The sequence below is a fragment of the Rhinoderma darwinii genome, chromosome 2, assembly GCF_050947455.1.
Source record: "Rhinoderma darwinii isolate aRhiDar2 chromosome 2, aRhiDar2.hap1, whole genome shotgun sequence".
In the NCBI taxonomy this organism is placed as follows: domain Eukaryota; kingdom Metazoa; phylum Chordata; class Amphibia; order Anura; family Rhinodermatidae; genus Rhinoderma; species Rhinoderma darwinii.
In genome coordinates this window covers 98,251,748-98,267,010 of record NC_134688.1, presented here as the reverse complement: position 1 = coordinate 98,267,010, position 15,263 = coordinate 98,251,748, and the positions used below count along the sequence as shown (strand labels likewise).

Genomic DNA, 15,263 nt, shown 5'->3' with positions numbered 1-15,263 from the left:
AGTGTTGGAGATGGTATAAAGTAATACAATATATAATAATATACTCACCCACTTATGGAGCCCCAGCTCCAGCACTGAAGCCCCATTCTTCGCTGCTCCAGTCCTGGAAACTCCTACAGCGGTAACGCACCAATCGCTGGCATCAGTGGTGATACTGCCATGAACAACACGTGATCGCTGAGGCCAGCGATTGGCTGCATGAATAGCACGTGACCACTGCAGGTGCTTCCGAGACCGGAACCACTGAGAACGGGGCATCATCACTTGAGCGGGGAACTTTAGGGGATGAGTATCTGCTAATGTATTATTTTTTTTATTCTCCTGCTCTGCTGCCAATTTTTAAAAGTCTCAGATAACCCTTTTAATAGCTTGTTATAGGGGGAAAGAGGCCTCTAATAAGGGGAGAAAGAGACATTTTTCTTTAATAAGATATATTGCAATGTTTATTATCTTTGCATACACTATTGATTTAATAAATGTAAATGATAGGTACTGTTTAGGGCAAAGCCCCACGTGGCAGAATTGCTCTGGTTGCTCTGGAATTGCTCCGCAGCGGACCTGTTTCTCGATTGCCTTTCACTGCTTTTTAGTAGGGTTCGTTTAGACGATGCGGAAAATTCCGCTGCGGAGCATAGGCTGCGGTGCGGAATTTGGTGTCCGCAGCATACAATGGATGTTGCGGACCTGTGGCGGACTGGTTGCGGACTTATTGCGGAAGTTCTCCATTGACTTCAATGGAGATTCTAAATTCCACAATGAAGTCCGCAGATGTCATGTACATAGTTGTTTGTGCTGCGGAGCGTATTGTTTTTTTAACATGACATTTCTTCATTCTGGCTGGACCTATGTATTTCTAGGTCTACAGCCAGACTGAGGAAGTCAATGGGGCTCCCGTAATTACGGGTGACTACGTGTGTGCACCCGTAATTATGGGAGTGTTGCTAGGCGACGTCAGTAAATAGTCACTGTCCAGGGTGCTGAAAGAGTTAGTTAAGCGATCGGCAGTAACTGTTTCAGCACCCTAGACAGTGACTACCGATCACAATATACATCAACCTGTAAAAAAAATAGAAGTTCATACTTACCGAGAACTCCCTGCTTCTTCCTCCAGTCCGGCCTCCCAGGATGACGTTTCAGTCCAAGTGACGGCTGCAGCCAATCACAGGCTGCAGCGGTCACATGGACTGCCGCGTCATCCAGGGAGGTCGGGCTGGATGCCGAAAGAGGGACGCGTCACCAAGACAACGGCCGGTAAGTATGAAATTCTTTTACTTTTACTAGGGAAAGTGCTGTCCCTTCTCTCTATCCTGCACTGATAGAGAGAAGGGAAGTACTTTCACCTCAATACGCAACGGCTAGTCCGCATCAATTTACTGCACATTTTGGGCAGATCCGCCACAGAATCTGCAACGCAGATTCTGTGCGGCATTGATGCGGACAGTTGCGGAAGAAATACGCCACGTGGGGCCATGCCCTTAAAAGAACATACAGGTAGTTAATTGTGACAGGCAAAATGGCTGAGGAGTGATAAAGAAAAAAATTACGTCACACAATTGTATAAGACAGTTTTCATAAGCTTTGTATGTCTAGATTTCAATCTATGCATACATTGTTGCAGAACAGCATGGAGTGCATATGACAATAGTTGAGAAGAAGAGGAGTGTTAGGGCTTGTCCACACGTAACGGAATTGCTGCAGAAAATTTCTGCAGCTATTCCGCAGAAACTGCTAGGATTTCCTCTATTGATAAACCGCACCATTTCCTGCGTTTTTTACTGCAGAAAATGGTGCGTATTTTGCTCAATGCTGGGAGATGGTGACATCTCCTCTGAAAAACGTCGCAATTGAGTCCACTTTCCGCAGCAGGAATTGACATTATGCGGTACGAAAAATACGCACTGCAGGTCAATTTCTGCTCGGAAATTTTACGGAGCATGTGGATGAGATTTGAGATTTGTTGCTACTTTATTCTACATATATTCCGTCATAAGCAGCAGTTTCGCTAAGTGCGGACAATCCCTTAAGCATTGTAAGGCTCTGTTCACATCTGCGTCAGAGGCTCAGTTAGGGGCCTCTGTCGCAGATCCAGCAGGGTTTACCGAAGACAGATGCGCAGCATGCTGCAATATTGTGTCCGGTAAAATCACGGACAACCCCTCCCCCCCCCCCCCCCCCCCCGACGGAAAGCTGACGGAAGCTCATTCACGTGCCATCAAGAGTTTTAATTGGTGACATTTTGACTTTAAAGAAACAGTTTGAGATACTGTATGTCACTGGAACCATAAGGTATTATTCATACAGTGCAGATTTTGCATGCATGTTATCAGAAAAGAACAGGCTTGGATCAAAAATTCAGTAATTTTCTTTTTCTCTTACAAATTACAGTTTGTTTATGTATTTTAGGTCTAGTGGCTAGGAGCCCACCTAGACTAGGATTGATATTGTATTAGAAGATACTAATACTTGGACACAAATAACCTAGGCAGACAACATAGCTGCTTTCTATCTACGTGCACATCATATTTGCGGTGCAGCGAGTTTATTGCTTTTTATCAGTAATAGATTTTGGAGGTCAGCAGCTGGTGGTGGCAGATTGAATGTATAATGTTCTCAGCCTGAACTTAGTGGGATTATTGCACTGCATTGGAGACTTTTTGACCAGTCGACCTCAAATATCGAAACTGTCCATATCAGCCAATCAGAGTTCAGTTTTCATTTTTCGAATACAGAATGGAATATTAAATCTGTATTCTGGTTGCTATGACGCAGCTTTGATGTATGAGACCCATTATATGCCTGAGAAACATTTTGTTTGGAAATAAGTGGATAACATTATTTAATACAAAGTGTTTCGTATGAATCATTTCTATCAGGTAGCTATGTACTATGGGAAAAAGAAATAAGGGCATTGTTTAAAATCCATCTCTAAACAGTTATAATAACAAAATCGTATATAGTTATATAATAAGGACTCACACGCTCGTGTCCATGAGACCTAAGGTTGTAAAAAGTCCTGGCGTTCAACCTATTATAATGCAGGGCGGCAATATGGCAATAAGAATAAATTACTGGATCAATTACCCATCTCCAGCAATTTACAATACGGATCATTTATAATATTATGTTTTGGCAATAAAGTCATCCAGACCGATTTAAGCAGCCATCACAAGATCCTTTGGAAGTTCTATAGTCTTACTGCTCTTAAAGAGGTTTTTGTGACCCCTACCAATAAGCACCAACAGGCTCCACGTCCTTTCCTAGCCGCTGGTATCGCTATCCTCCGACCGCATCATTTTTACATCAGCAGTGCAATTAGGTGTCATACATGAACGCGTGACCACGTGCTGGCTCCATTGGTGATGTGCCATACATGCTGGTTACACTGCTGCCATGGTTGTGTCCATGTACAACATGCCATTGTGTTTCCGGTACTATGGATCTCTACAACAGGAGTGCTGCAAAGTATACATTATATTTCTTGTTTTTGGAGTCAGTTGAAAATTATTGTTAGAGATTGGAAAATCGGTTTAAAGCAAAAAAACAAAACAACCTACTGTATGTTGATGGTAGATTTTTTATTAATTTTGCAATTTGAAGTGAGACCATCTTCTGCACCGGTTTGTCCATGCCTCATTGTCACTCGTTTCATATAAGGCCATGCACAGAATTCTTTTCAATATGGCTCTGTACATGCCTTCACATGCTTTCCCAAAAAGGAAAAAAATATATCCCAAAACACATATATATTGCTTTTGTTATGGTACTACATAATTTCCTAAAAGAAAATAATATTTTCTACCCTACCCTAGTTATCAAAGAGAGAGCCGAGAGTAAGAAGGGGGCTGGCTTAGGAAAGGAGCCGTCACAGTTCCAGCCCTTTTAGGTCACCTGATTAATCGCGGGCCAACACCAATAGAAGGAGACAGGCAGAAATCACGTGGAGCGCGTTATCATGTAGGAGGTTACTACGGAGCTTCTTGCATCACATGACTGGGCTTTCGGTCAGTGTTTCTGCTGATAATTGAAAATTCAAGTATATAAGTCTTATCCTTGGAATAACAGTTAGGCCTCATGCACACGACCGTAGCCATGTGCACGGCTGTGATTTCCGGTTCGGCCAGCCACGGAGTGACAGCGTGTGCATGGCCCGATAGGAATGAATGGGGCCGCAATTCTCCCATGGATTTTCGGGGGAATTGAGCCCGCAAAAGCATGTTCGTGTGCATGGGGCCTTAAAGAGTAACTTTCGTTTCTGCAAACTTTCGTCATGTCAGAAGTTATAAACAGTGGGCGTCCGCGTCGCCAAAAAGCGCTAAAATGAACAGGTAGAAGCACTCACCCGAGCGCTTTACCTCTTTGGCTGCAATCAGCAATTCTAGTATGCCTGAAGTATTTCCCGAACCGAACACATTGCAGGGAGCCGGGCTCTTATCGTCACAGTTATCTATGAAGCTGGGAGTCACTGCCTAGCTGCAGGAAAACTGTAATCATGTTTTTAGTTTGGGACAGTTTTCCGCAGCGAGGCAGGGACTCCTAGGATCATACATAACTATGACGATAAGAGCCTGGCTCCCTGCAGTGTGTTCGGTCCGGGAAATACTGCCGGCGTACAGTCCGTATATCACGGACCAAACATGCTCGTGTGAATCCGGCCTTAACCCCTTCCCTCTTTAGCCACTTTTGACCTTCCTGACAGAGCCTCATTTTTCAAATCTGACATGTGTCACTTTATGTGGTAATAACTCCGGAATGCTTTCACCTATCCAAGCGATTCTGAGATTGTTTTCTCGTGACACATTGGACTTTATGTTACTGGCAAAATTTGCTCGATATGTTCAGTATTTAATTGTGAAAAACACCAAAATTTAGCGAAAAATTGCAAAAATTAGCATTTTTCTCAATTTAAATGTATCTGCTTGTAAGACAGGCAGTTATAATACACAAAATTGTTGCTAATTAACATCCCCCATATGTCTACTTTAGATTGGCATCGTTTTTTGAACATCCTTTTATTTTTCTATGACCTCACAAGGCTTAGAACTTTAGCAGCAATTTCTCACATTTTCAAGAAAATTTCAAAAGGCTATTTTTACAGGGGCCAGTTCAGTTGTGAAGTGGTTTTGAGGGCCTTATATATTAGAAACCCCAAAAAAGTCACCCCATTTTAAAAACTTCACCCCTCAAAGTATTCAAAACAGCATTTAGAAAATGTCTTAACCCTTTAAACATTTCACAGGAATTAAAGCAAAGTAGAGGTGAAATTTACAAATTTCATATTTTTCTGCAGAAATACATTTTTAATACAATTTTTTTTATAACACAGAAGGTTTTACCAGAGAAATGCAACTCAATATTTGTTGCCCAGTTTTTGCAGTTTTAGGAAATATCCCACATGTGGCCGTAGCGTGCTACTGGACTGAAACACCGGCCTCAGAAGCAAAGGAGCACCTAGTGGATTTTGGGGCCTTATTTTTGTTAGAATATATTTTAGGCACCATGTCAGGTTTGAAGGGCTCTTGCGGTGCCAAAACAGTCAAAATCCCCCAAAAGTGACCCCATCTGGGAAACTAGACACCTCAAGGAAATTATCTAGGGGTGTAGTGAGCATTTTCACCGCACAGGTTTTTTACAGAAATTATTGGAAGTAGGCCGTGAAAATTAAAATCAACATTTCTTCAAAGAAAATGTAGGTTTAGCGATTTTTTTTCTCATTTCCACAAGGACTAAAGGAGAAAAAGCACCGCAAAATTTGTAAAGCAATTTCTCCCGAGTAAAACAATACCTCACATGTGGTAATAAACGGTTGTTTGGAGACACGGCGTGGCTGAGAAGGGAAAGAGCGCCATTTGGCTTTTGGAGTTCACATTTAGCAGGAATGGTTTGCGGAGGCCATGTCACATTTACAAAGCCCCTGAGGGGACAAAACAGTGAAAACCCCAAACAAGTGACCCCATTTTGGAAACTATACCCCTTGAGGAAATTATCTAGGGGTATAGTGAGCATTTTGACCCCACAGGTTTTTTGCAGAAATTTTTGCAAGTAGGCTGTGAAAATGAAAATCTACATTTTTTCAAATAAAATGTAGGTTTAGCTAATTTTTTTTCATTTCCACAAGGACTAAAGGAGAAAAATCACCATAAAATTTGTAAAGAAATGTCTCCCGAGTAAAACAGTACCCCACATGTGGTAATAAACGGCTGTTTGGACACACGGCGAGGCTGAGAAGGGAAAGAGCGCCATTTGGCTTTTGGAACTCAAATTTAGCAGGAATGGTTTGCGGAGGCCATGTTACATTTACAAAGCCCCTGAGGGGACAAAACAGTGGAAACCCCCCACAAGTGACCCCATTTTGGAAACAACACCCATTGAGGAAATTATCTAGGGGTATAGTGAGCGATTTGACACCACAGTTTTTTTGCAGAAATTATTGGAAGTAGGCCCTGAAAATAATAATCTACATTTTTTCAAAGAAAATGTAGGTTTAGCTAATTTTTTCTCATTTCCAGAAGGACTAAAGGAGAAAAAGCACCACAAAATTTGTAAAGCAATTTCTCCCGAGTAAAACAATACCCCACATGTGGTAATAAACGGCTGTTTGGACACACGGCAGGGCTTAGAAGGGAAAGAGCACTATTTGACTTTTTGAGATCACATTTAGCAGGAATGATTTGCGGAGGCCAGGTCACATTTGCAAAGCCCCTGAGGGGACAAAACAATGAAAACGCCCAAAAAGGGACTCCATTTAGGAAACTACACCTCTTGAAGAATGCATCTAGGGGTGTAGTGAGCATTTTGACCCCACAGATGTTTCATAGAATTTATTAGAATTAGGCAGTGAAAATAAAAACAGTCCTTTTTCTTCAATAAGACGTAGCTTTAGCGCAAATTTTTTCATTTTCTCAACAAATAAAGGAAAAAAAGAACCCAACATTTGTAAAGCTATTTCTCCCGAGTACGGCAATACCCCATATGTGGTCATAAACTGCTGTTTGGGCAAACGGCAGGGCTCAGAAGGGAAGGACCGCCATTTGGAGTGCAGATGTTGCTGGATTGGTTTCTGGGCACCTGTGGGCCCAAAACAGTGGAAACCCCCCAGAAGTGACCCCATTTTGTAAACTACACCCCTCAATGCATTTACCAAGGGGTGTAGTAAGCATTTTAACCCTGCAGGTGTTTTGTAGAAATTAGTGTGCGCTCAATGTTGCAGAGTGAAAATGGGATTTTTTTCCATAGATATGCCAATATGTGGTGCCCGGCTTGTGCCACCATAACAAGACAGCTCTCTAATTATTATGCGGTGTTTCCCGGTTTTAGAAACACCCTACATGTGGCCCTAATCTTTTGTCTGGACATATGACAGGGCTCAGAAGTGAAGAGTACCATGCGGAGTGGAGGCCTAATTTGGCGATTTACAAAGTATTGGTTCACAACTGCAGAGGCTCAGATGTGAAATAATAAAAAGAAACCCCTGATAAGTGACCCCATTATGGAACTGCACCCCTCAAGGCATTTATTAAGGGGTGTAGTGAGCATTTTCACCCCACAGGTCTTTTCCATAAATGAATGCGCTGCGGATGGTGCAAATTAAAAATTTATATTTTTCCCTAGATATGCCATTCAGTGGCAAATATGTCATGCCCAGCTTATGACGCTGGAGACACACACCACAAAAATTGTTAAAAGGGTTCTCACGGGTATGACGGTGCCATATATGTTGAAGGAAACTGCTGTTTGGGCACGCTGTAGGGTTCAGGGCCGAGGGAGCACCATTTGGCTTTTGGAGAGCGGATTTTGCTTGGTACTATATTTGTTTGAGTATTGCTGGTGTTTTATAATGTGGGGGTACATGTAAGCGGGGCGGAGTATATAAGGGGCATAGTCAGGTGGTATAAAAAAATAAAAATAATCCATAGATGTGTGTTACGCTGTGAAGCAATCCTTTCTGCACAGGCCGGTGTCGCACTGATAAATGGTGTCATTTCTTATCCCCCTTTTGGTCCACACTCCGCGCCTTTGTAGTTTGGGGAATTTTGCTGGGAAAGTATTATCCTGGTATAATACGGGCACCGTCGCTTCCATCGGATATGATTGGGCCCTCCCTTCCTGGTTCCCTAATTTTAGGTCCTTGATAAATCGCCTCTTGAAACAGAAGAAATGTTCTCCTCGGGCACAACTGCATATTTTTTTATTTCCTGACTTATTGGAGCCATAACTAATTTTATTTTTCATAGACGTAGCGGTATGAGGGCTGGTTTGTTGCGGGACGAGCTGTAGTTATTATTGGTACCATTTTGGGGTACATGTGACTTTTTGATCACCTTTTATCCTATTTTTTGGGATGCCAGGTAAACCAAAAAACGCAATTCTGGCACAGCTTTTTTTGGTTTTTTTTTATACAGAGTTCACCACGCATTATAAACTACATGTTACCTTTATTCTGCGGGTCAGTACGATTCCGGCGATACCTCATTTATAGAACTTTTTTATGTTTTACAACTTTTTGCACAATAAAATTACTTTTGTAAAAAGAATGTATTTTTTCTGTCGCCAAGTTGTGAGAACCATAACGTTTTAATTTTTTTGTCGACGGAGTTGTATGAGGGCTTGTTTTTTGCGGGACGAGCTATAGTTTTTACAGGTACCATTTTTGGATACGTGCGACTTTTTGATCACTTTTTATTGTAATATTTGTAGGGCAAAGTGACTAAAAAACAGAAACTCTGGTAAAGTTTTTTACGGGTTTTTTTTACGCTGTTCACCGCGTGCAATAAATAATATAATATTTTGATACCTCCGGTCGTTACGGTCGTGGCGATACCAAATACATATGGTTTATTATTATTTTTCAATAATAAAGGACTTGATAAGAGTAAAAGGGGGATTGTGTGTTATTTGATTACTTGAAACTTTTATTGTTTTCAAACTTTTATTTTTTGCACTTTTTTTTACACTTTTTTATACTTTTTTTACACTTTTTCTCAAGTCCCACTAGGGGACTTGAAGGTCCAACGGTCAGATTTTTTTTTTTCTAATACATTGCACTACCTATGTAGTGCAATGTATTAGATCTGTCAGTCATTCACTGACAGCAAGCCGTTTAGGCTTCGCCTCCCGGCGGGGCCTAAATCGGCTTCCGTAATGGCAGAGCAGGAGACCATTGTGTCTCCTGTTGCCATAACAGCAGTCGCCAGTCCCGATTGCCTGTCAGGGCTGGCGATCTGCTTGTAACCGCTACGATGCAGCAATCGCTTTCGATTGCTGAATTGAAGGGGTTAATGGCAGGGATCGGAGCTAGCTCCGGTTCCTGCCGTTACAGGTGGATGTCAGCTGTACAGTACAGCTGACTTCCACCGCTGATGACGCCGGATCAGCTCCTGACCCGGCGCCATCTTGCCGGCAGCTACGGAAGCCGATCAGGCTCCGCCGCCGGGCGGATCTTGACCGGCTTCGGTGCTAGGCAGACCGGGAGGCCAGTATTAGGCCTCCGGTTGCCATTGCAGCCACCGGAACCCCGGCAATTTCATTACTGGGGTTCCGATGAGCTGCAAACACCTTAAGTGCAGCGATCGCGTTTGAGCGCTGCACTTAAGGGGTTAATGGCGGGGATCGAAGCTAATTTCGGTCCCCGCCGTTACAGTCGGATGTCAGCTGTAAGATACAGCTGAGATCCGGTGATGATGGGACCGGCTCAGCTTCTGAGCCGGTGCCAAACGTTTGACGTACATGTACGGCAAGATGCGGGAAGTCAGTACTTTCCATGACGTACATGTACGTCAAATGTCGGGAAGGGGTTAATGTTGTTTTTTGTATAATTAAATTATACGATTTTCCAATATACTGTTTCTATTAATTCCTCACAGTTTTCAAGATCTCTGCTTGTTATGCAGTAGGAACATTCATTGTTTACTTCCAGTGGATAAAAGTCTGTCCATGGTCATGTGATGGACACACAGGTGCACGGCTCGTTATATAATGTAGCTATGCCGGAACCCGTTGTTTTTAATGTATGTCTTAATATATCCCCTACACACCTGTTTGCTTTATACTTTGTACAACATTGCAGCTCGTCCTCAGAAAGTTACGCGAGGACAGCACAGTAACCACATACACTTTCATTTTAAGAACCAAAACACAAACCTGCAGGATCTGTTTGTACCTTCAACATATTTGTGTATGATCTGTGTTTGCCATTGAACTGTAGCAAAACAATTACTGGAGAACCTTGTTAGCGGCTTGTTATGTGGCTGTCATTGCTGAAGGAAAATACAGGTGGACGGTCTACGTGAGGTTATTGTGCACTGTTATTATTCGCCGTCATACAAGTGACAGTGTTTAAGAAGCTCTTTCCTTTTGAATTCTTTACCTCACATTTTTTATGTTCGTTGTACAGACATCAACTAACCACAGATCACCAGTGAGATAACAATGGAGTCCTCTCTTTATTTTCCCCTCAATCATTCTCTCTCATTTTAAACCTGCTTTGAATGAAGGGAATATAAAGACTTAAAAAAGCCTCGATTGTTGGTGACCTGGGGGCTAGTGGATGCCTTTGATGTTACGGAAATAGTCTTGCCATAACATAGAAGAAATGGCAAGAAAATGTATGAAGACAGCAAGGTGCCGTTGTAAATGACATTTCCTATTGGCGTACATGTTTGACTAGCATGTCTTATTTTAGTCAGTGGCTACACCAATCGAATATAGATTAAGAAATATGTTACTAAGATTAAAATCTGCCTGCGAATCAGGCTCACATAGACATAATCTTATTGTTGGATCCTCTCCCATGGAATTTACATTTAATTAGATAGCCTCCAACGACTAATAGAAATACTGTACAGTGATCTAATCTATAACAAATATTTTAGATAGTTTACAAATAATTCTCGGCAACTATCCAGCTAGGGGTCTGTTCCCACCTGTGTCGGTGTTTCCACTTTTCTGCTCCATCAGAGGAGCAGAACAACGAAAATACTGGAAGCGCCACTTCAGTTGCATGACAGACACCATTGGAACCTGACAAAACCCATTGACTTTACTGGGTTCTCTCGGGTTTCCGTCATGGTGTCCGTGGTTATACCAGAATTAATAACGTGGCATGCTGCGCTATTGTTTCTGGTATTTCCGACCGGATCTGTGACGGAGCCTCAAGCGCAGATGTGAACAGGACTTAACCAAATTAGTTAATTGACTGAGAACCTCCAATATGTAGACAATGCTAAATGTAGTAAAATTGAGTTTAGCTACTACGTTAGCGATTTTCCACAGAATCTTGGTGTCGGATAAATCATCTAATTGACGTATATTTATCTGATTATGAGGGGGGCTCTTTTGTTCACCTTGACTATATTTTGGTTCTCCTCCCCTATTTAATCCCGTTGGCACCAAGCACGGGGGTTGCTTGGAATTAGAGAAAATTTTTACTTTTTTCTTTATCAGAAACAGCACCACTCTTGTCCATAGGCTGTATCTGGTTTTACAACTCCGCCTCATTCACCTGTGCCGAAAGTAGCACTGTTTCTGGCGGAAAAAAAGCAGGCCTTTTCTTTAATCCCAGACACCCTGTCTCCCAACTTTGTATGTCATATTTTCTAATCATACACATTTTACAGAACTATCTCACATTTCAACACAGATAGACGGATGAAGAAATAAATGTCTCGAGGGACAGACATTGATTCAACATCCCACCCTGGCACATAGAGGTTGCTTGGTTAACATTCACCATTTATATACTGGAGAATGGACAATTCCTTTATTAAAATGTAAATTGTGTTTGATGGAGTTACCAGTATGCACATTTCTAAAAAAAAATTTTTTGTTTTCAGGGAGAACTGCTGAGCCCATGCCGCTGTGACGGGTCTGTGCGCTGCACACATCAGCCTTGCCTAATACGATGGATTAGTGAGCGGGGATCCTGGAGCTGTGAGCTGTGTTATTTTAAATATCATGTCCTAGCTATCAGTACTAAGAACCCACTCCAGGTAAGTGTGCGCCTACTTTTTTGTGACGGCATAATAACAACAACACCCATAGCTGCCATACAGTTGCATATGTCTGCCATTGATTCTAGTTATAAAAAATTGTATACTATGAGGTATACTTTTTTATGCGGTATGCCCTTGTATTGTAAAGTGTAGTCGACTATGCATTTCTATACAATTAAAAAATAGATATGCCAACGTATGCCGGCCAGACATATGCCAAAAGCATACGTTCGCCCTCTCGTGCAATGTGAATATAGCCTTGGTCTGCTTTGAGTTCCTCTTCTTACTGTTATTGTGAAAATAATTTACAAATCTTAGTCAGCCATTTTGGAGTTATAAGACTGATTTTTGTAGTCACTCAGTCTAGTAGCAAGTGTACATATACTCTTCACTGGTCACTTCTCCCTTAAATAGCTCTTTGTCTGTCAGTGTTATATAACATGCAACACAAGGGGGTAGTGACTGCTTCCATTTTCCGTTCTCCACTGCTCCCATTTTTGCCCAAGGGTGATTTTAACTAGTAAAGCTGGTTCCTACCTACCCCGAGTATATTATGCAGGCTTAGACCCAGAACAGAGGTGTATTTTCAGGTTAGGGACCCACTTAAAAGAGGCCTTCTTGTTATGGCAGGTGGGCTCACTCAATTTGATCAACATGTGCGCTAAGAAACTCATTTTTGTAGGTAAATGTAGCAGTGTATTAGGTAGTCAGCGTTCGCAGAGTGCTGTTGCAATGTTTTTTTCTCTGCTTTTTTCAAGGCAAAGGGTGGTCACACCAAATATTTTGATGTGATTTCGATTTCTCTTCTGTTCATTCACTTGGCATTTTGTTAATTGATTAAAAAACTATTAACATTTCTATTTTTGTAAGCATTCTTACTTTGCGGCATTTTTCACAACTTTTGCACAGTACTGTAAATATACTAATATACACAGTACTGTAAATATAATAAAAAGTGTGTGTGTGTATATATATATATATATATATATATATATATATATATATACAGTATATTTACTCCCAAAGTCATACCCCATTGTTTCTGCACTGCTACGCTGAGATAGGAATATCCACATGACGGCCCATATGTATGCCTTGGGAGCTAGTCTACACCTTTTCAGGGTTTCTTTTAGCTATAATTGAGGGAGCAGTCAAGCACAGCCTAAAGGAAGAAACACTAAAATAATGTAAAACATACAATATAAAATAATAAAAAAATATGTGTTTTTAATAATGTAGCTGAAGGCACATCACAGCCTTAAAAATTTAATCCATTAGGTTAGTTCTGGATTTTTATAGTGATCGGTGAATGCATCTTAAGATCAATGGCTATGATTTGCCAAGTGTGAATAACTATAGGAAATTGAAGCTAAAGCTTTTAGAAAGTCACTCCTTATGTAGTAAATTGTGTAAAAATAAAAAACACAGAAAACATCAAAATATTGGTGTTTGATATGTGACATGACATTTGCAGCCTTCTTTTTATAGAAACGGGGTCTCCCTTTACATTCTTCACCCCATCTATTGATTCCTAATTAGTGCTGGGATTTTCTGCATCTCTTGTGTCTAGTGAGATCTGATGAAGCTGAATATTTCTGAAGGTTGCCCAGGGCATGAAACAAATGTTTAGCATTGTAACAATTATGGCAACTGGAGGGGTTTTAACTTAAAGCCAGATGAATTAATGGCCAAATGATTAACATCCACACTCCTGAGGCAAGCTGTATTTTGGCAAGTTCCTAATAGACTCAAATGAATAATTTGAGCCTTTCTGGCATGTGCCATCCATGCTTTGCTACTGTGGATGAAAGTAAGTTCCCATCACAGAGAATATTTAGTAATAGAAACAATGGTAGAACTAAACTTTCTTCCCAGGGGTGGGATTCAAATTTTTAACAACAGGACGAAGGGTGCGAAACGCGCGTCGAGGTGTTTCTTCTGAGACCATCAATTGCCATCATGTCAGCCACAGGTAATTGATATGCAACTATGCTGAGTATTTATGTATGGTGGTCAGTACAACAATTTTGATAGATTCTCACCTAGATAGTGGGAAGACTGATACTATATGATTCGATATCAGTTTGGAGACTTTATACTCTTCCCGTGATTGGTGTTGCTATTTACCTGTTGTACACTATGCATCATTATAACATATGGGATATGGTGGTGAATTGATTATCTCGGTTTCTGTTCGATTTTAAGTATGTTTTAATTCTTTATGTACTTGTATGGGTATCTTTGGGAGGGTATGCCATTTGTAGAACAATAAAATATATATTTTTGGACTAACATATGTCTGAAAGACTTATTATCTTGTGTATACATTAATATGAGGCGTATATAGGATTTCCTAATATTCCAAATACGCCCTGTATTAAAGTGGACTCTAAATAAAGAAATTCTCTGTCCAGAATGTTTTAGTGTGGATTTCCACACTATGTATATAATTACATAAGTGTACATACCTACCTACCGACGCTCATTATATTAAACTCACCCATCACGTATAGACCTATATGCGCGCATTCAATATCCTAAGAGTGCTCAGACCATTTAGTTAGGCTGTGGACTGTGAGAAGGGTGGAGGACAGTGCGGCATGCGCAGTAAGCCGCGACAACTCTCCCGGTTAATTCACAGATATGGTACCAGAAGCAAGCTCAGTACATATATACAGCACCAGAACCAAGCGCAGTACATATATACAGAACCAAGCCAAGTACATAAATACAACACCAGGACCAAGCCAAGTACGTATATACAGCACCATAACCAAGCTCAGTACATATATATATATAGCACCAGAACAAAGCTCAGTACATATATACAGCACCAGAACACAGTACATATATACAGCACCAGAACAAGACTCAGTACATATACACAGCACCAGAACAAAGCTCAGTACATATATACAGCACCAGAACAAAGCCAAGTACATAAATACAACACCATAACCAAGCTCAGTACATAAATAAAGCACTAGAACCAATCTCAGTACATATATACTCACCAGAACCAAGCTCAGTACATATATACAGCCCCAGAACAGAGCTCAGTACATATATACAACACCAGAACCAATTTCAATACATATAAAGTGCACCAGAACCAAGCTCAGCATATAAATGCAGCACCAGAACAAAGCTCAGTATATATATACAGTACCAAAACCAATCTCAGTACATATAAAATGCACCAGAACCAAGCTCAGCATATAAATACAGCACCAGAACCAAGCTCAGTACATATATACAGTACCAAAACCAAGCTCA

The 15,263-nt window shown here is 41.1% G+C and overlaps 1 protein-coding gene across 1 annotated transcript in view; it reads left to right on the top strand.

Annotated features, from left to right (window-relative positions):
• Positions 1-15,263, top strand: part of MARCHF9 (membrane associated ring-CH-type finger 9) — a 243,179-nt gene that overhangs the window by 176,732 nt on the left and 51,184 nt on the right. Inside the window, exon 3 of the mRNA XM_075851956.1 lies at positions 11,829-11,984. Coding sequence (XP_075708071.1) covers positions 11,829-11,984 — 156 coding nt within the window. The remainder of the gene's footprint in view (positions 1-11,828; positions 11,985-15,263) is intronic.